We start from the raw sequence: 21874 nt of genomic DNA, 5'->3' as shown, positions 1-21874 counted from the left end.
CAAATAACAGTTGTTTGATGAGTGAGTGGATTATTGGGTGAGTGAAGTTACTCTGTCATTTATCTTTTGCTTACCCCATCTCTTGTGTTTTCCATGGTTTCTGGTCTTGGAACATTCTGTACCCCCAAACTGGAACCTTGTTGTCCATATTGTCCCTGGCAAATTCCTGCTTTCTTGACTTGCCTCAGGAGCTCTGGACCTAAGGATAGAACTTACCTGAGAATCAGTGAGAAGCTCTGATCAGGCATCCTGTGCTCTAGGCCATTCCCGTTGAGTGTGGAATCTGTTCACTGTACTCCCGAGCCTCGTCATGCTTTTCTGTCACAAGACTGCGTATGTTGCCTGCGATTTTTCCATTCGCTTCTGTGTCGTGTCTTTGTGCTCCCAGGGGGCAGGGGTGCGCTTGCATTTTCCTCTGTAGCTTTCATTTTTAGGACAGAACTTGGTGGGTCAGTGACAACTGCTTCATTAATGGCATTATACTCCACAGTTTTATTGACAGTTTTGAACATATGTATGAAACATTAAGGCTTCATTGATTTATTCTGTAAGTATACTCTGATTGTTTTTAAACCTCGATAATTTAAGGATAAAATGTACAGAAATGCCTGAAAATTCTAAAACAATGTATGATAGAATCGTTTTAAGGATAGAGGTGCATGATGGTTGAATGAAATTATATTATGTGAAAACATGAGGAATAAAGTTTCCTACAATTAACTTCTATGAAATATTACTAAGAGTAGTCAGCCATAATTATAGAGGATATACATTTGAAAAATCAGATTACTGTAATTAAAAAGCATGGCAAACCAACTGATGGCTACATTTTGAATACAAGGTTCCGCATAGTTCCCATTGTCCATGAAGTACTGGTTAATGAAAAACAGAAGTGGCCTTTATGGGCACAGACTCTATTTTAAAATAATGAGGGTAATTCAGCAAAGGGATTTATTTAATTAGAGCTTCTGACATGGTAAAGCTGCAGATATTTAGTGCTGCTATTTGTGTTATTTTTAATTCGCTTCCAGGAATCAAATACTGATAGGAAAATGCTGCGATGCAGACAAGCTGAAGCAAAAGGAAAATAATTTTTCTGTTGTTATATGAGTGCACAAAAGAAAGTGCAATGTGTACAGAGCAGGTACTGAGTTATTCAAAGGTATTAGGAAGTGAAACACTTGAGTATATGGTTCAAGCATTACACCGTATGATGAACCATCAGTGCTGACCTGTTACCTGCTCTTGCTTGTACTTCTGCACTGTGTGTTCAAAGCCATGCTGCTGTTTGCACCTCTGGAATTGCAGGAGTAACCTTGTTTTTTTAAATATCAAGTGATGGAATTGACAACAAAGAGCCAGTGAAGGTGCTTGCATCTCAGGGTATTCGATTTGCTCTTAAAATCAGTGCCTAATAAAAAGCAACAGATGTATTCTGGTAACATTCACATTTTAAAGACAGTATCTTTTGAGGGAAGCATTAAATAAATGAAAAATAGCATGTCAAATATTAATTTATGTGTATGCACTCTTACGCTGGGCATATTTGAAATAGTAACAAGTGCTCTAATATATATCCTCAAAAATCTAAAAGAACTGTTCCTGATCATTGTGGATCTCTTTCTGTCAGATGATTCACACGCAGCAATGCACACCCAGACGCACATTGTGATGTTTTAAATATAACATATGTGCAAACCACTTGCATTCTGTGCTTAAGTGGTGCCCCAAGACCTGAGGCTTTTGCATTCAAATGTTCAGAAAGGAAAAGATAGCATGGGAAATTCTAAGATACTTCTAAAATTCTTGGCAAACAAATGACAAGCATAATTTTTGCTTGTATTTGTTCTCAGATCACTTGTGAGGACAAATCACATCATCACATCTGATACAAAGACAACAGGGCACACTCTATGACATACAATTTTTTGTCTGCAAAAAGTGGACAAAATCTCTATTTTTGTTTCTGTTTGTTTTCTCAAATGTTATAAAGAATATTTTAAAAATTCCGTTGGGAAAGACAGTGTTACTAAACTTGTCAAACATGTCTTTGTGTTGACTGGCACCATGTATCATTTTTTTTTTAACCTTCTAGTATATGACTTGAAATCAGTAAGACATTTGGTTTATAGTGGAGTGTGGAACATACATGTTAGTTAATTTTATGCATTTGTAATATTTTTTCAGGAGGCAGACACTAAATGTATAAATAAATGCAACATTTTAGCTGAGAAGAATTGCAGCAAGTGTTTGGAGAATAACATGGCCTAGAATATTGGAGACTATTTTGATTAGGTGGGCTTCTCAGATAATCTTTTCCTGGGAAATCTATGCATTCTAGGGTGACAGAAAAGCTTGTGCAAAGGATGTGGAGTGGGATGGAATGTGTCTCCCCTGAAAGGGTCTACAAATGCAATCAAGAAGATTTTTTTTCCCTAATAAAGGAGCAAAGCTAGCACACAGCAGGTTTACATGCTGTAAAATGAGTTTGAAACAGTCTCATTGCAGTTTGCATATATTTGTGGATGGCAAAAATAAGTTAAGATTCCCATTAGTAGGTATGTGTAAGTGTCCAACTGCAAAAATGGTAACTCAGATGAAGATGACTGAGGTGATACAGATGAGGAGCTTGAATTCCACAGGAAGCTGGTGGAAGAGTTACTAAGGCTTGAGAACTAATTGATTAAATACTTAAAAGATGCATATGATGCTCACATTGTTGGGAACACAACTCGATTTATGTTAGCTTTTTATCAATGTAAGTAAGTACGTAAGACAAGCTGCAATCCAGAAATGGGTTTATTTTAGCTCACAGATTTAAGTTTGAGATCCCCAGATTTGGTAAGACCTATTAATTTTAGCTATCCTATGAGAATAGGGCCCAGCTCTGGTTGAATTGCAATTCAGGAAGCAGAATGGCTGAGCCCAACTGTCAGGTTCTTACGAAGAATTGCTTCAGAGAACTGCCTTCTAAGTGTGTACCCTCATTGAACAAAGGGCATCCCTCTAAGCCCATTGCCCACTTCCTACCTCTGAAACTGAAGTGCACTTTTTCTTTCCTTCTTTCCTTCTTTCCTCTCTCCCTTCTTTTTCTTTCCTCCCTCCCTCTCTTCTTCCTTCTTTCCTTGGTTTATTTTGTTGTTATTTGCAAGGCAGGGTTACAGAGAGAATAAAAGACAAAGAGAGATAGAGATAATTTTTCAGGTAGTTCACTGCCCAAATGGCTGAAGGAGATGGAGATGGAGATGGAGAGAGAGAGAGAGAGAGATAGAGAAAGAGAAAGAGAAAGAGAGAGAAACTGAGATAGAAGTTCCATGTGCTGGTTCACTCCACGAAATGGCTTCAATCGCTACAGCTGACCAGATCTCAAAGCCAGGAAGTAGGAATCCCTCTGGGTCTCCCACATAGGTGCAGGAGCCATCCTCTGCTGCTCTCCCAGACCTTTAGCAGGGAGCTGGATTGGAAGTGGAGCAGCTGGGATATGAACTGACACCCATATGGGATTCTAGTGTTGCAGGTGAAATCTAAGCCTATTCTGACAGATTGCTGGACCCATGGATTGAATTTCGATCTTCTCAGCTCCTGAAATTTATACATTTAATGTAGAAGTGTGCATAAGGTATAAAGCCACATCATATTCACATTATTCCAGGTGCCACTTACTGAGGTGTGAAAAGTTGCAAGACCCCACTTTGGAAGAAATATCAAAGATTGGTATTTGGTATCAAAGAATTGGTTGAGAACAATTGAATATATTAGTTAGCTGGGTAGATGTGGCAATCTGGAACTCTAGAGTACTGTAGTCTAATATGCAAGTACTTCTTTGAACAGTCTTTGAGTTTTTTCACTTCCTTTTAGAAGTAAGGGTTTTAAAAAGTTCATTTTTGCTTATGGTTTAAGATATGATCAAATTGAAAAGCATTTGCACTTGAAAGTACACATAATACCCTATGAGCCTCTCCTCATATTCACCAACTGTAACTAGCAAAGAAAGCCTTGTTTATTTAGGGTCCAAGGGAGGGGTTTTATTTTGCATTTGGAGAACCATGATGATGTAACTGTTTTCATCTTCCCCTGACTAGATTACATTGATATGAATTACTCTCATTTTAATATGCTGTGCACCAGATGATGTCAATAAGGGCACGGGCCATAGAATGTTGAAAATTGCAATTGGGGGGATGTTAAAGTGTAAAGATGTTCTTTGCAAAGTAAAAGTGTGCTTTTTATAACATTCAGGAATGCTAACATGTATCATTTTAAGAAAGGCTGTTGTGTTTTCTGGGTAATGTTCTCTGCTGTTCCCAGTCCCAGGTGGTTTTTTTGTGTGTGTGGTATGTTACACATTTTACTGGAATTTAAATCTCAAAAATTGTTGTGCTCTATGTAATTAATTTTAATTAAATTTTTGGAATATTAATATCTTTAAAAATAATGCGGTCTTAGTGTTTATGGGAAACTCTCACATGGCCTTTGAGTGGAGAGATGCTTTGTGAAAGGTTTGGAGGTATTTCTCCACTGCCAACAATTCAAGGGTGGGAATGAATGGCCTGTGAGCCATAGAAAGCTCAATAAATCATTTTTGTGGGGTCATGCAAAGGTAACTGGGTGACACTCGAAAATCAGCAAATCTATAGAAGCATGTTTTATAAGTCAACGGTTTTGTGTGGCCCACAAATGATATTACAAATCTTCAAATGGCCCTCGGTAGCAGAAAGTTGAGCAGCCTCTGCAAGGCCCACTTGATTGTCATTCTTTGTTGACAGTGACGGACAACGAAAGTGAAAAGTTCTGCTGGGACAGAAATGAATAGTAGTGACAAGGAAACTGAAACATCAAAGTCTCATTTTGATGTTTTGTTTATCTTTTTAATGTGAAACTAACTTAGTTTTAGTAAGTGAATAAATTCTTCACATTTTTAAGATTAATGTTTTATCACTTTTTTCATAGGTCTCATATCTTTTGGGTGAACAGAAGTCTACCTTTGTGGGGTTTACAGGTTATGTACAATTTTTTATCTCTATATTTCTGGATTTATGCATATGTCACAAGGAAATATAACTGGAGAAAAGGCTTTGATATTCAAGTGAGTTTGTCTTCCTGATTGATCTTGAGGCACCTTGACAGCCTTGACAGTAGACTAATATTTTATATATTTTTCTTCTCATTTATCAGAGCCTTTCTTTTCACATTTTTAGAATTTCTTAATGATCGGGATTAGGGTCTAGAGATTTTGTGAGCATGTGGAGAAAACCAAACTGCTGCCTTAAGGTTCCACAAGTTTCCCCAAACTGTATCAGCTGTTTTTGCTGTGTAATGCCTTTAAGGTAAACCTGGAGACCCTCCTTGCGCTATCTTTTTACATTATATTCTCTGTTTTTGAAGCATAGTATTTAAAAAAAATGGTAAGTGAATAGACAAGTAAAGGAGTCACTCATATCCCTGATGCTAAGAGCTTGGTTCCCAGGAAGACAACAGTGTCAGTACAGCGGAAGATACGCTGTGGCATGATGGAATCCTTCAGAAGGAGTTGGACAGCAGAGAGGACAGCCTCTCTGGGTCACATAGCTGAGGGATTCTCACGAGTCCCCTCTTCCTCTTTAATTTTTTTTTGAATTTTTAAAATATATTTTTACTTTGAATTCTGAATTATGTGAGCAATTTCGTACAGGCTGTGATTCCCCTCCTCAAACTCCCACCCCCCCGGACAGATTTTCCCCATTTTACTACAATAGTGTAGTCCTTCATAAGGAATCATAATTCTGATGGTCTCTTATTGAAGTGTACCCCAACATTGCTGGTACAGACAGTGTCAGACAGTCCAGCATCCTTCTTCCTCTTCTTTTTTCCCCTCATACTCAATTTCTTGTCCAGGAAATGTTTTAGAGGTTCCTTTACTTGTGTTTGCCTCCTATAGATCCTTTTTATTTTCTGTTTTTTTTTTTTTTTTTTTTTTACAAGTACACCTCAGTTGGAAGAATTGAGTCACTACCATAAGAAATAATTGGAGGTTGGAGGACAGCTAAGCCTGAAAGAAGCAGAGACTTCAGTTACAGTCTTGAGAAACACTCTTAAACATTCAGATCAAATGCTTGCCATTGAGTTCACGATGATGTAAATTATGCACATTTTACGTGTGATAATAAATTATTATAAGTATGGATACAGTTGGGATATTAACTTTCAAGACCTTAATGAAATCCATTCTTCTTCGTATCTGCTTGTTTTTTTTTCTATTCATCTATACAAAAGTGCTTGGAGTATTTAATATAGGATAGTTTTGATACCTTTTCTAGTTACTTTTTTCTGTTGCAGCATTATTTTTGGGTAGTTAAAAGGCGTAGGAAATTTATAAACAGAAACTTTAGAGAAAGATAAAAGTTTGTTTGGGATAATGTGGGACTAGCCCTTGGTTATGACATCCATTCAAGCAAATTTGAATGGATTTCGAAATGCTGACATGTTTTCGTTTGTTTGGTATGCAAGCATATTGACATTCGCTTTTGTAAATGCTGAAATGCTGGTTTTGTTGCTGGGATTGCTGGGAAAATACTTACTTTCTGTGCATTTTGTTTTGTGTTAGGAGCACACATACACAGGCACAGACAGGAATATTTTCCAGTTAGTCTTTTGTTTTGTTTTTAAAGATTGATTTTATTTTTTATTGGAAAGTCAGATCTACAGAGAGAAAGAGAGACAGAGAGGAAGATCTTCTGCCTGTCGATTCACTCCCAAAGCATCTGCATCGGCCAGAGCTGAACCAATCTGAAGGCAGGAGTCAGGAGCTTCTTTTAGGGCTCCCATGCAGATGCAGAGTCCCAAGGCTTTGGGCTGTCCTTAAGTGCTTTCCCAGGCCACAAGCATGAAGCTGGATGGAAAGCAGGGCTGCTGGGATTAGAGTCGCTGCCAATAAGGGATCTCAGCACATGCAAGGCGAGGACTTTAGCCACTAGGCTACTGTGCGGGGCCCAGTCTGACTTTTTTTTAAAATTAATTTTTTTTTTTTTTGCTTTTACAAAGTCAGATACACAGAGAGGAGGAGAGACAGACAGGAAGATCTTTCATCCAATGATTCATTCCCCAAGTGAGCCGCAACAGGCCGGTGCTGCGCTGATCCGGAGCTAGGAGCCAGGGATCTCCTCTAGGTCTCCCACGCGGGTGCAGGATCCCAAAGCACTGGGCCGTCCTCGACTGCTTTCCCAGGCCACAAGCAGGGAGCTGGATGGGAAGTGGATCTGCTGGGATTAGAACCGGCGCCCATATGGGATCCTGGGGCGTTCAAGGCGAGGACTTTAGCTGGTAGGCTACGCTGCCGGGCCCCCAGTCTGACTTTTTAATCCCATCTTTATTCTCTTGCTGATAATAATAAAAACTATTTGTTAGGATTCTAGAAAGTGGGAAAACTTATTCACAGGGCAGGAGGTGACAGAAAGTAGCCCAAAGCACATGGCATTCACATGTATGCATGCAAATGTGTTTATGTAAAGTTAATAATACAAATAGCATACTGTGATTGTGTTTTCTCATTAAACTGCATTTTATATTTTAGGTTTCAGTGGCATTAATAAGTCTATTTGAAACAATACTACTTGGTTATCTCAGTTATAAGGTAAGGTATTTTAATAAGTGATTTTCTGCTACTAGAGTATCTTGCTAAGCACTTACTCCATGTTCTGTTATTAACCACTAACAATTGAAAATAAGGCAGCTGCTGTGAAAGCACTTGGTTATTGAGCCTCTCCAGGATGTGGTATGGAGAAGTAGTGGTATCGTCATGCTTCCCCTGGTGACCTGGAAGTACTTCCTGTGGGTTGCTCACTGGTTATGTGCATGCCTCTAAGCAGGACAGCAAATGGAATGATCTGCATCGTTATTGTTCTCAATGTCTTTTTCTCAACTTCACAAAAAGTATGAAGAGAGCAACAATATATATGTTGGAAATTACATACATGGATCATCTGAATCTTAGATGAAGCTTTGTTTAGCTAAGTTTTGTATGTTTGTATCCGCATTTTGCATGTTTATATTCTCAGTGAGTAGTTGTAGTCTGTAAAAAAAGGTTAAGTTGTGGGAAATTATAAAGATAATGTTAATCCAAGCTTGAATATGAAAACTCCAGTGTGCTATAAAATACTATGAAGGTTCATATATAGAGGCGATATCGCAAGATTTAAAAACAAGGATTAGTCTGCTTGAACAGCAGAAGGAGAAATTTTGATTCAGAGGGATATCAGTCAGACAAATGAAAAAAGTGTGCCTGGCTCAATGGCCCAGTTGGGTGATCCTTCCCCTTTAAGCACCTGGATCCCTCTGTTTCATGTCCCAGCTGCTCCATTTCCCCTCCCGCTCCCTATTGTGGTCTGGGAAAGCAGTCGAGGATGGCCCAAAGTCTTGGGATCCTGCACCCACGTGGGGGACCTGGAAGAAGCTCCTGGCTCCTGGCTTCAGATCGGCTCAGCTCTTGCCGTTGTGGCCACTTGGGCAGTGAATCAGTGATGAAGGAGCGTTGTCTTTCCTTTCTGTAAATCTGCTTTTCCAATAAAAATAAATAAATCTTATTTAAAAAATGGCAGTCGTGGGAGTGGGATTTTGAGGAGGGAATCCCAGACTTTACTCTCCTCCCATAATGTCTATCTAAGAAGGAAAATATTCCAGAAAGCACGTGAGCTATGGGACAGGTAAGGATCTGGACAGAGAAAGTGACAAGTTTAGAAATTAGGAGATCATTTACTGTTTGCCTACAAGAGAACAGATCCAAGGGGGTATACTTGAGAGTAAAAGTTATTGAATGAAAAAATTCTTAAAGCAGCAGAATGAGACAATTATGACTGCTAATGATGGAAAATGTTTATGCTGCTAAAAGAGAGAAAAAGCATAGGAGAAAGGAGAAGATGAACGAAGCAAACATAAAATGAGTAAGTTGGAATAGGAACCCGAAGTGTAAGTTGTTTATGCAATTGAATTTATTTGTTCATATACATTTTACCTGATAGGCTGAGACAGAAGACAGACCCAGATGGTCTCCTGTCTGTTATTGCACTCTCCAAACACCTGCATGAGCCAGAGTTAGGCCAGTCTGAAGCCAAGAGTTCATACGGAGTGAAAGGCCCACAAGAGGCTGAGCCATTGTGTACTTTCAGTTAGGTTGAACATTGGCAAGAAGTTGAATCAGACTCAGAGAACTGAGACTCCTACCAGGCTGTATGATGTGGGACACCAGTCCCTGCAACGTGAGGTCCAATGATTAGGTTTGGAAAGCCAACATTCTCTTTAAAAGGCTCAAGGGGTCTTGTAGACACATTTGGAAGCCAGTGAAGGCTCGTACACTTGGTAATGAAATACTGAAATTATCTAGAAAATCATAGGTCCATCATAAGTGGTATAGACTAAGATTGTAATGCAGAGCCTTAGTGCTTTGTGTGGTGCAGTCTGTGTTAAAACAGGTATTCTCCAAATTTGTGGTTATTGACAATTTAGCATTTGAACTAGAATAAGATCAAATAAACTGATATTTAATATTTTTATCTTTAAAGTTTTAGTGCATGCATGCAGTGAATGTTGGTTTATCATATTGATTGTGGTTATTAAAAATTAATTGTGTGGGTGTGTTAAGTAAATTGTTTCTCCTGCATTAGCTTAAGAGCACTTATAGAAATATAGCATGGCTAAAATACCAACCTAAATATATGGGTATATTTGTTCCAACTTCTAGCTAAAATATAATCTGAAAGAAACTTGAGTGTCTTGTTAATGAAACTCTTAGCTTTAATTTAAAACATCATTTAAAAATCGTATTCAGTATAATTTCCTTGAAAATGAATGATGACTGTATTTGTAATTGCATACCTCCACCCATTTACAAAATAAGAGAAAAACTTGATAGGACTTGTCCTACAGAACTGGATGTTGTCTAATATTTCCACATTCTGACCCCAATAAGCACTAATTGCTTAGCTGGAATATGGGAGACGGTGAAGTGCAGTGTGTCACAAAGGGCACAGGAGGGGCAAACGGAGTGATGTGACAGTGGAAGCACATGCTGCTCTTAGTAATCTGTTTTGACCCTTTCAGTAGTGTTGTGTTATATTTTGGGAATGAATAAATTAAGTTAGAGCTAGTTATTTATGAACTTTAAGTAAGACAAGTTTGAATAGCAGACTCTAAAATGTATTTCTCTGTTTAAATTAGATTTTTGTGATACTAACAGACATGCATATACAGAAATGAATATTAAACTGCATCAGCAATTTTCAGCATTCCTAACAATATTCTTTGGTCCTTAGGGTTCTGAACAGCAACAGTAATTGCATATTTCTATGTAGTTTAACCATATTTATTTACACATGTGTGTATGAATAGATAATTCATATGTTCATATTTTAGGATAAATTTACAATATTATGCAAACATTTTGTAAATCTTGAAATTGCACTCTGTAGAATAAGCTTGACTTAATCTTTAAAGAAGTCCTAACTCTGCTTCTTGTTATGGTCTGGCTGTGCTCTGATCTTTGCAGCCATTTGGGGAGCAGGCTGCATATGGAAGATCTCTCACTCTTTAACTCTTCCTTTAAAAGAAACAGAACAAATCTTTATTAAAAAGAAAAACATAAGTCAATGAAATAGCGATTTTATCGAAGACCTGCAGTATATGCCGTGGTTATCAGATAATGAATTAAAATCCCTAGCATCCACTTCGTTTGTCATGTGAATGTGTAAGGCTGTGCTTAAATAATCTTTGCACTTATATTTACAACCAGTTGGCAAAGCACTCACAGAAATCATCCAACGTAATGTTCTTATTCTTCTGTCATAAATTTCCTATGATTTTTCGTCAGCTGCTTTCAAAATAGATATCTATTTATATGCACACATTCATTAAATCAAAAGGAAACAAAAACAAATCGACAATTTCCAAATCTCTGCAAATAAAAATTCATCATACCTAGAGGTCTTTTGTCTTTTCCCGTAAAAAGCTACTGTTTTGAGAAAGTGCCAGAGTGATGACACTTTCCTGGAAGGGAATGGAGGGTTTAGCCTATGCCTTACGCATGCCTAAGATGCTGTTGATTCTCTTTACCTGGTCCTGGAAGCTATAAATTGAAATGTCACAGATGTTACACTTAAAAACAGAAAGTAAGACTGCCACATGATTACTACACTATTTTAAACTCATTCTAAGAAACCAAGCTATCAACACTTTTCATTATATATTTAAATATAGAACTTTTAAAGAGCTATATTTATTTTTCATGGAAAGGTAGATTTACAGAGAGAAGTATAGACAAAGAGAGAAAGATCCTCTATCTGCTGGTTCATTCCCAAATGGCTGCAGCTGCCTGAGCTGAGTGAGCTGATTTGAAGCCAAGAGCCAGGGGGCTTCCTCCACGTCCATAAAGCAGTTGCAGGGTCCCAAGATTTAAGCCATCCTCCACTGCTCTTCCAGGACACAAACAGGGAGATGGATGGGAAGTGGAGCAGCTAGTACATTAACTGGCACCCATGTGGGATCCTAGTGTTCACAAGGCAAGGATTTAGCCACTGAGCCATTGCGCAATGTCCTATATAGAGATTTTTTTTTAACATTTCAATATAACATTGTTCCAAGTCCCTGCACCTAGACTAACAAGTAAATTGCCACAAATCATAATTTTTTTGAAGTTTTTTTTTTATTGGAAAATCAGGTGTACAGAAAGGAGGATATAGAGAGAGGAAGGCCTTCCATCCATTGATTGACTCCCCAAGTGATCACAATGGCCGGTGCTGTGCCAATCTGAAGTCAGAAGCCCGGAGCCTCAGAGCCTCTTCCGGGTCTCCCACGCGGGTGCACGTTCCCAAGCTTTGGGCCGTCCTCGACTGGTTTCCCAGGCCACAAGCAGGGAGCTGGATGGGAAGCGGGACGGCTGGAATTAGAACCACTGCCTGTATGGGATCCCGGAGTGTGCAAAGTGAAGGCTTTAGCTGCCAGGCCACGCTGCTGGGCCCTACAAGTCATAGTTTTTTAATGGGCTCTTTAGAATTTCTTTGATAATAATAGCTCTATGTTTTTACTTGCCTGCATTTTAAAAATGAAGAACCAACACACTTTCAGAAAATTACATGTTATTTTGCATTTTTGTTGATGAATAATTCATTCACATCAAATGAAGATTGATTGGATTAGGATTATTGATGTTTCATTGACCTAAATCAATAAAAGGAGAAGAATAAAGAGTACTACAAAGTTGAAATTGATGATTTTTTAAACTTTTAAAAAAAATTATTATTATCAATTTATGATACAGTTCCATAAGCCCTTGGATTTCTCTTCCCCCCTCCCCAAGTCCCCTTCTTTCTCCACTGAGTTTCCCTATATTATTATTATTATAGTATAGTTCTTCATAAACAGTCATATGTCCCTCATTGCAGGCATGAACAATGGCAGATACTCCAGCATCCTATTGTTAAGATATAGTGAACAGTTTCATTGGAGTCCATCTTTGATCTAGAAGCAGAAATGCATACTGCATTATATCCTCACAATTGGATATGATAGTCTCCATTTCACAGTTACTAAGCATCCCCTTAAATGAAAAGCCACAATACAAAATCAACAACAGGAATAAAAAAAAAAGGAATTAAAAATACCACGAAATTAAATAACATGCTACTGATTGACTTCAACAACAGGAATAAAATAAGAAATAAAAAATACCATGAAATTAAATAACGTGCTACTGATTGATTAATGTGTTGCTTAGGAAATGAAAAAGAAAATCAAGATCCTTCTTGAAGAAAATGATGCTACTGTATGATCTGTGAGTCAGTGAAGAATTTAATAAGAAAGTGTTTGGAAAAGGTGAAACTAAAAAAAAATATCCATGAGACATAGTTTCCACTGATCTTTGTGGGTGAGGCAAACTGTGTTGGGTTTTGTTTTTTGGAATTGATGGTGTTACAGCTTGGATACAATGTTTTTTAAAGATTTATTTTCATATGAAAGTCAGATTTTTAAAGAGGAAGGAGAGAAAGAAGGCTTCCAATTGCTGGTTCACTCCTCAAACGGTCCTAACGGCTAGAGCTGAGCTGATCAGAAGCCAGGAGTCAGGGGCTTCTTTGGGTATCCCCCTCGGGTGCAGGAGCCCAAGGCCTTAAGTCATCCCCTGCTGCTTTCCTAGACTACCAGCCAGGAGATGGATCTGAAGTGGAGCAGCCAAGTCAGAGATCCCTGCCCATATGGGATGTGGGTGCTATCAGGCGGGGTTTTAACTTACTATTCCAACAAGGTGGCTTGTTAGATACATTCTGTTTTTCTCTAAGAAATTACCTTTTGGAAAATAAATGAAACATCTTAAAAGAGGCACTGTAGCTGTCTTTTCGTTGTATTTCATATTTCTCTATAAGATGGCATTCTATGGATGCAAGCTGCTACTCATCACAATTGCCTCTCTCTTGTGGTGGCTAGTCAGAATGCAGCCCCGCTGAGACTCTTTCTCAGCCAATGAAACTTATGGCCCGTTTCTGTATTTTCCAGTAGTTATTTTTAGGGGAGTTAATTTATGAATACTTATTCTACATTCAGAATACAAGCTCTGATATTAGAATTAAACCTAATGAATTCCACTGAAAACATACACAGTTATTTTTGGTGCTCAGTACGTTGCCCCACTGTACAGTTTTAGATAACGAAAATTAGTCCTTGATGGGAGACATATTCACATAGGCACACTTATTCTGTGAGTCAGCAAAAACCTAGTTGATGAAAGATGGTGATAGTTTTTAATTAGGAGCTTCAGACTTTAATGCCAAGCAGAACATACAATCCTGAACCACACTCATGTTGAACTTTATGTCACAGAGCTTAAAACCTAGGGCTGCTATGCATTAACCATGTACATGCCAGCTGAAAAGGTGGAAAATGTGATGCAGTAAAGGAAACAAATTTAGGGAGAATTGAAAAGCCTGATGTGTAGGTCACATCTTGATGAGGATGATTTGATGAAGGAGTGAAAGAAGCTTTAAGCATTCGCAAGGTTCTCAGTCTGTAATTGAAAGGCCTGTATGAGTTAATGAGACATTGTGAAGTTGGAAAGAAAGGTGGAGATGTTCCAAGCCTCTTGAAGAGTTATATGCAATCTAAACCAAACTCTAAGAACTGAAATTTGTATAGAAGAAAGTCTTCAGAGTAGGGGTGGAGAGGTCAGAGATAGTCAAATGGGATGCTGCCTTTTAGACTGCAGTTGGATTTTTGCCTTTTTTGGTGAAACTATATAAATAGTTTTATTTATTTTATTTTATTTTTTTAAAGATTTATTTTTATTACAGCCAGATACACACAGAGGAGGAGAGACAGAGAGGAAGATCTTCCGTCTGATGATTCACTCCCCAAGTGAGCCTCAATGGGCCGGTGCTGCGCCAATCCAATGCCGGGAACCTGGAACCTCTTCCGGGTCTCCCACGTGGGTGCAGAGTCCCAAAGCTTTGGGCCGTCCTCGACTGCTTTCCCAGGCCACAAGCAGGAAGCTGGATGGGAAGTGGAGCTGCCGGGATTAGAACCGGTGCCCATATGGGAACCTGGGGCGTTCAAGGCGAGGACTGTAGCCGCTAGGCCATGCCGCTGGGCCCCGAAACTATATAAATAGTTTTAAAGTTTCAAGACAGTGAGCATGAGATGAAGTGAGGTGATAGGCGAATGATAAATTAAGTGTGCCTTTGGAAATCTGATAGTACAGCAAGAGCATTGGAATTGTCAAGAATAAACAACCAGCCATTAATCAGGAGGCCTAACTAGGTCAAAGAGTGGAAATTGAGTTAGAATTACAAAATTTGAAATATGATTTAGGAATCAGTAGATCTTGCTGGTAAATCAAGTTTCAATAGTATGTGATGGGTATATAGATGTACAAAGTGTTTCTCCAGGACTTTTTTTTTTTGAGACCAAAATTAAGTTAGTCACATTACATACAGGGTGCTTTTGAGATATCATCATGAAGCAGTAGATTAGTCAGTTGATCTTATCAGAGATAAAACATTGATTTTGGCTAGAGATAGAACATTAGAAATCAGCATTTTGTTATTGGCTATAGGTGGCAGGTGAAACATGAAATTACTTGTTAGGTAAGGATTCTTCAAGTTTTTTCCCCTGAAAATCTCTATTGAATTCCGTGCTCACAAGTTCAATAATTTATGCAAAACTACATTCAAGGAGGTTTTAATTAATATAATTTCTTCAAATGTTTTCCATTTGCACTTGAAAGATATGTAAATATCTAAGTTAAAAAATAAACCAGTTGTACTGAAGAAAAGGTATGCGTAAAAGAATTGAGTGCTGTATTTATCCATTGACATACTTAATTGAGCCCCAACTAGGAATCTAAAGGAGTAAATTCAGCACCATGTTACAAATACTTGCCAAGGAGATAAGTATTATAGACATTTTGTAGGGCATTTTAGCCACAGTGAGCAATGTAAGCATTTTTAATAGAATGATGAAACAGCCTAGCCTGTCCAGGGAACTGTACACAATTCAGTAAAAATGAATCTGGTTGAATTAAGCAGAGCTCAATGATGAGTTTGGATGTTATGTTGGCAAAGAGACTTTGGCATGGTAGAAAAAATTCTCTGAATTTGTATGGAAGATAAATCAGACACAGAACCAATCTAGTCTAATACTAATTGTAAAGACAGAGTAGGGAAAAGAGAGCAGGAGAAAGAGATTGTCCATTTGTTCACTCCCCAGAGGACCTCAAATGATCAGGGCTGGGCCAAGCTGAAGCCAGGAGCCAGGAGATTGCGAGTTGGGTGAATGAAAAAGTTCTAAGTACTGGGCCCGGCAGCGTGGCCTAGCGCCTACAGTCCTCACCTTGAAAGCCCCAGGATCCCATATGGGCGCCGGTTCTAATCCCGGCAACTCCACTTCCCATCCAGCTCCCTGCTTGTGGCCTGGGAAAGCAGGAGAGGACGGCCCAAAGCCTTGGGACCCTGCACCCGCATGGGAGACCCAGAGGAGGTTCCTGGTCCTGGCATCGGATTGGCACGTACCGGCCTGTTGCGGCTCACTTGGGGAGTGAAACATCGGATGGAAGATCTTCCTCTCTGTCTCTCCTCCTCTCTGTATATCCAGCTTTCCAATAATAATAAAATCTTTAAAAAAAAAGTTCTAAGTACTGTTAAACTTCTCTAAATTCCCTAAAGTTCCCTTAACTTCTGTTAAAGTATGCAAAAAAAAAGTTAATATTATGATCAGTGATTAACATGTATGTGTTTTCTGTGTGCTTTGCAGTTAGTGACTATTATGTTAAAATTGAGATTGAATCACTTCAGAACAACATCTTCAGATGTAGTTAGTGCTTTGGTAACTTTTCTTCTATGACTTATTGCATGATTCCAAAGTCATGTGTAATATTCACAGGCTAAGAATATTTGCCTTGTTAAATGCACTACAAAACAGAGAAGACAATTACACTTAGAAAGATAGTATTTAGAATTCATTGCTAAATCTCTGTATAGTTATGTAGTGTTCTATTGTTGTGAGCATCTGCTGTAGACCAGCTCCAGCTGAGTCCGGAGCTCGCGAAGGGTGCGTGGATGAGGCGCGAAGAGAGAAAGGAAGGAGAGATGGACCACTAGGATTCCTTGATCATTGTGGACCCCGCGAGAAAGCTGTCTGCTTTATTTATACAGAAGCAGTACAAAGTTTTCTTTTAGGGGCATTTTGACATAGCTTCAGGGGGGCACAATTTACAACTTTTTGAGAAATGATTGAGGAAGGATTCCACATTCCTTGCTTATCTTGGCTTGCCAGTCTTCATCTGCTTTCCTCAGGTCTGGGCTATAACCTAGGCGCCGCCTGTGACAACCAGACCCCTACCTTGAATTACGTATGAGTTAAAAGGTCTGGGGCCTTGGTTTATGGGGATTGGGTTATTGACATTAGTTGGCCATTAGGTCTGTAAGCTCACACAGTCTGTTAACCAAACAAGTAAAGCAAGGGTTATAACGGTGGAAAGAATTGCAGTTAGCAATGAGCTAAGTTACTCTATTTAAGTTTCAACTCTACAATGGATAAGTGAGTGTTTCCAAAGACAATTCTACAAATTGTTTCACAAGGCATTATCCATTCCAACGTTGCAGCCAAGAATTTCTCAATAGACAACACATCTTATGCAGTAATGCACTCCTACTACAATTCTTATTCTACAACTTATCTGTCACTAAATGGGAGAAATACATCAAGAGAGAAAAAACATGAAAATCTAAGACAAAAAGTTTTAAACATTACATTCCTCTACAAGTGCAGGCTCTACAACTTCATAAGTGAGCAAACAATAATCAAAAGTGTATCTTTATGATGTTAATGAAATCACCCTATATTTCCTCTAGCTAAAAAGTTATAAAAACAGCTAAAGCAATTATATTTTCTATGTTCTAAAGAGTTGCAAGGACAGGCTAACCCTTAAGGTCACAGTAACTATATTTTTTGCCTTAGCAGGATAGCCTTTAGGGTCATAGTAACATGATAGCTTTTAGAGTCCCAGTAGCTATATTTTTTGTCATGGCAGTTTTAACCCATACTCCCATCATTTCCATTAGTTTGTAAAATTCTTATCAAGCCATTTCCCAGAAAGCATGCTGAATGTCTGGGCCAGATTTTATGGCAGTGGGTAGGCACACAATAAGGTGTCCAGAAACAGCATGGGCTTAATCGTACTCCTGTGTGCAGTTAAAGGCCCACTCACCAAGACATTATCAGTAACATTAACTCTCAAGTTCATGTTGGTTGCAAAAGTCATCTCACAGGGGCAAACAATGCCTCAATAGATTATGAAATTCTTAGTGGGGCGGTTGAGTGTCCATGTGAAAAGGGCTGAAACTGTGTCAAGGTGGTCAGAGAGGAATCTGCCAGGCCCTGCCAAAGAGCTGGAAGATCCCCCGGTCCCTGCCAAGCAGGGGAGCTGTTCTCTTCACACCTTCGCATTATTCACACCCACTGCACGGACCCCAGCAAGCATCCTTACTGCCACAGAAACCGATTGTTGTCTTCTCCCCCTGTAGTACAATTGATTGCAGTTTGCTTTAATTTTCTTATGTTCTTTCTCCAAAGGGAAACATCTGGGAACAGATTTTGCGGATGCCCTTCATCTTGGAAATAATTAACGCAGTACCCTTCATTATTTCAGTGAGTCTAAAATACATCTTAAGTTTTTGTCATTAAACTTATGTGAAGTTTTAAATACTGCTGAATGCAATAGTAACAAATAAATTGATTTGGATTTGTTGGTATCATGCTACTAAAAATGATTGAAAAACAGGATTGTGCAATTATATGAAAACCAATGAGATTGAGAAAAATAGAAAAATGAAATGTTTTCAGGAATATTAAGGTGATGAGGTGCCATTTGAACAAATGTTAGTGTTGTCTGAAAAGGCCAGAAATTATTCTTGATTGTGTTGTGGATTTATAAAAAAGTAGAGAACAGTGAAACTTAGATATTTATGAAGTTTTGCATACTGGGAATATGTTTATGTCTTGTTTGAGTACAAGATTTACCAACTCCAATTCTGTCTTTAGTAGGACAGTTGCCAAGAACTAGAGACAACCAGCAATTTGCTTCTTTATCAGAGTACTGTGTAGTGCCAGTTCCACAATGATCCTATTAGTCCGCAGTCCTGTAAATACATAGCTTGGCAGTTTCCCATTTGCAAAATTAGATTTTGTTCTAAGTTTGATAGAGTTATAATAATGTCTGCTGGGTCATACTTTCTATCACTTTACTTGAATTTGGGAAATGCTGAAAATAAGTAATGTTATCTGAAGTTCTTGCTTACTGCTGATACTTTTTATAATTTGATTGATTTGTCTTGAGGAACAGTTACAATTAGATCAAATGACAAGCTAAGTAAAAATAACTCCAATTGAACATAGTTCCTTAATGTCACTTAAAATGGTGAAATCCAAAGGAAATAAATGATACTGCTACTGGAATGACTGTTTTCCCCTCATTCTTACTTATCCACGCAACTTAGAAGAAAGAGAGCCAGTGTCTGTTAGAACCTGTTATTCTATAAATGAGCACAGTTATACCTGACATTCATTGAGAACTTACTATTTCCTATCTGTTTCTGCATATTGTTGAACAGTAAGTTCAATGATGAAAGGTCCTATTTGTTCCTTGTGTTTTGTTGATAGTGAGTTGAAGTATTTGTCACATTTTAGATCATTACATTGTCTTTAATAATTTTCTTTTGTATTATCTTTCATTTTAATTTGCTAGGTATAATTTCTTACATTGAGATAAAATTTAGTTTTGGTTTGTTTTCCAGATATTCTGGCCAGCCTTAAGGAATTTGTTTGTCCCAGTCTTTCTAAACTGTTGGCTGGCAAAGCATGCCTTGGAAAATATGATTGTAAGTATGATTATAAATATGGAAATATTTAAAAATTATTTACTACATCATTCTTATTGCTTTAGTGAAGAATGATTATTTGGCATATAATTTTACACTTTCTCGTTTTGTTTTCTCTAACAAAATATATGCTGATAGAATTTATGCAGTTTATAATTTCTTAATGTCTCATTTGAAGATATTTTAAAATAATTTATCAGTTTTGTAATTTAATGTTCATAAAAATGAATCTTTTTGTAAAATAATGAGACATAATTAAAGTGATATATACTGTAAATTCATAAAGTAAGAGACCCTGGGTATATTCCAATGTGCATCTGCTGTATCTTAATAAGAATTAAAAAAACACAGGAAAAATTCCTAAAATGTGTACACTAACATATAAGTATCTTTTTAAGATCTTTTGATCACATAGCTCTTAATTATAGATAACACTCTCTCCCATGACTGGCTGTGGGGTTTTATGAAGGCTCACATCAGAACTTAAAGTCCTTCACTTAAAGTCATCTGTTGTGTTCAGTTGAGTTGGGGTTGCAGATGGGGTTTTAGGGTGGGTTACAGGAAGCAGGCGTGAGGAAGTAGAATGGGAGGTTTAAAACTCAGATCTAGGCTGCAGTAGCTTTTAATTCAAGGCTGACCCTGTTTAGAAGACATGGGTTTTAATTACCACCGAAATGTGTTTATCATAGGTTTCACTGTCTAAAAATAAGCTATAAGGTACTTTTTCATTCATTTTTTACATGTGTGCTATTGTGATCTGTAACTAATGTAATCTCTACTAATACTTTCAATTACAAAATGAAGTAAAACAAATATATTACTAGCTTTCAAGAGAATCAAATGGAATTATACTCATGAATTCATATATATGTATATGTAGAAGTATAAATTGCACATATATTGTTCATGCAGTGTAATGTGTGTACATGTAACATATGTACACTTGATATAAAGAGCAAGAGCTAAATATTATTGATTTTGTTGTATTTCAAATTATGCTTGTGTGGAGGAAAACTTGTTATTCTTGAAAGGCTTTTAAACAGACAAGGCAAATGTTTTGGCCGGAAGCTGTTTGGATAATATTTGCATGTTCATTGCAACGTGAATATTTCTAAACATGTAAACCAGGTAACTACTGGAGTCTCTGGCGAGTACATGGCCAAACTGTAGAAGACTGGCTTGTGACATGGTTTGTAAAAATAGTGGTCTAGCTTCATTGCCACAAATAAATGCTATTTGACCACATATAGGTTGTCTAAATGGCTAATGAAAACAAAAACAAAAACAAACAAAAAAATGCAAACTAAAACACAGAATGCAGCGGACTTATTTGTTACTGTGTCATTAGTTGATTGGCTGTTACGGAAAAAGGACCTAGGTGTCCTTAATCAGTCATTGAGGGGAAAAATTTTTTTTTCTGCAATACTAATTTAGAATTCATTTTTAAAATTTCTTTTACAGAATTTTAATTGTGATTTCAAGTTTTCATTATACAGTTTTGCAGCCCATTTGGGTTTCCTTCCTTTCCTCCGTACCCATTCTTCCTAGCACCACCATTTCACCCTTTCCCCCCATATCATTGCAATGATGTCTTCCTTTATCTAGGAGACACAACTCCAACATTCTGCTACTTATGAGAAAACATGATATTGAAGGTATAGGTAACGAAATTGTATAGTGTCAGATTGTCAAGATGTGTTTAAAAGTTCTGATTTCTTTTTAAGACCATTTTATTTATTTTCACTTTACTTTTCAGGCAGAAAGAGAGAGAGAGGGAGAGATAATTGGGCAGAGATCTTTCATCAGCTAATTTACTTCTCAAATGTCGGAGGGGTCAGGGCTTGGCCATGCTGCAGCCAGGGACCTGGAAATAATCTGGGCCTCTCATGCGGGTAGAAGGGACACCAGAGTTGGAACCATCACTTTGTTCTACTAAGAAGTGCAATAGCAAGGAACTGAGTTGCAAGGTGGTGTGGCAGGGCTTGAACTAGGCACTCTCACATGGGATTGGGGCATCCACAGTGGTGTCTCAACTACTACTCCAAATTCCCACCCTTCAACTTTATTTCTAAATTTTGATTTTCATATTTTCACTGGAGGCTGAATTTTTATATCTTACTGCTCCTTTAACACTTCTACTATAAGAAACATAGGATGGGAGAAGAAATTCCAACTAATTAAATTCATTGTTTTCAGGACAGTTCTGGCTAAATGTGTGGTAAAGAAAGAAAAATAATGGTTTATTGATTTTTTTAAAAAAGGTTCGTGGATAATTTGTTTCATGTCCTACTAATTTTAAGGGTTTCAAACATTGTAAAAACTTTGAGGTGAACAAAAAATTATAAATTTACACATCTTTCGATCAGTCACATACACTAAACACAGGAAATAATTTATATATTTTTAGTACTTTTGAAGCAAAAATATGCCTGTATATTATCATAATGAAAATACATTTTGTACTGAGTAATAAAATTAGAATTTTTGTT

The 21874-nt window shown here is 37.7% G+C and overlaps 1 protein-coding gene across 2 annotated transcripts in view; it reads left to right on the top strand.

Annotated features, from left to right (window-relative positions):
• The window catches only part of KCNT2 (potassium sodium-activated channel subfamily T member 2), a 354431-nt gene that overhangs the window by 123041 nt on the left and 209516 nt on the right, over window positions 1–21874 (top strand). For both annotated transcript variants that reach the window (XM_012929978.2, XM_058668959.1), the window contains exons 4-7: window positions 4951–4999; window positions 7550–7609; window positions 18082–18156; window positions 19302–19385. In XM_012929978.2, the coding sequence (XP_012785432.2) occupies window positions 4951–4999; window positions 7550–7609; window positions 18082–18156; window positions 19302–19385 (268 nt within the window). The remainder of the gene's footprint in view (window positions 1–4950; window positions 5000–7549; window positions 7610–18081; window positions 18157–19301; window positions 19386–21874) is intronic.

Source organism: Ochotona princeps, chromosome 10 (genome assembly GCF_030435755.1).
Source record: "Ochotona princeps isolate mOchPri1 chromosome 10, mOchPri1.hap1, whole genome shotgun sequence".
In the NCBI taxonomy this organism is placed as follows: Eukaryota; Metazoa; Chordata; class Mammalia; order Lagomorpha; family Ochotonidae; genus Ochotona; species Ochotona princeps.
Note: the sequence above shows the minus strand (reverse complement) of the source record. Positions and strands in the feature narration are given on the sequence as shown.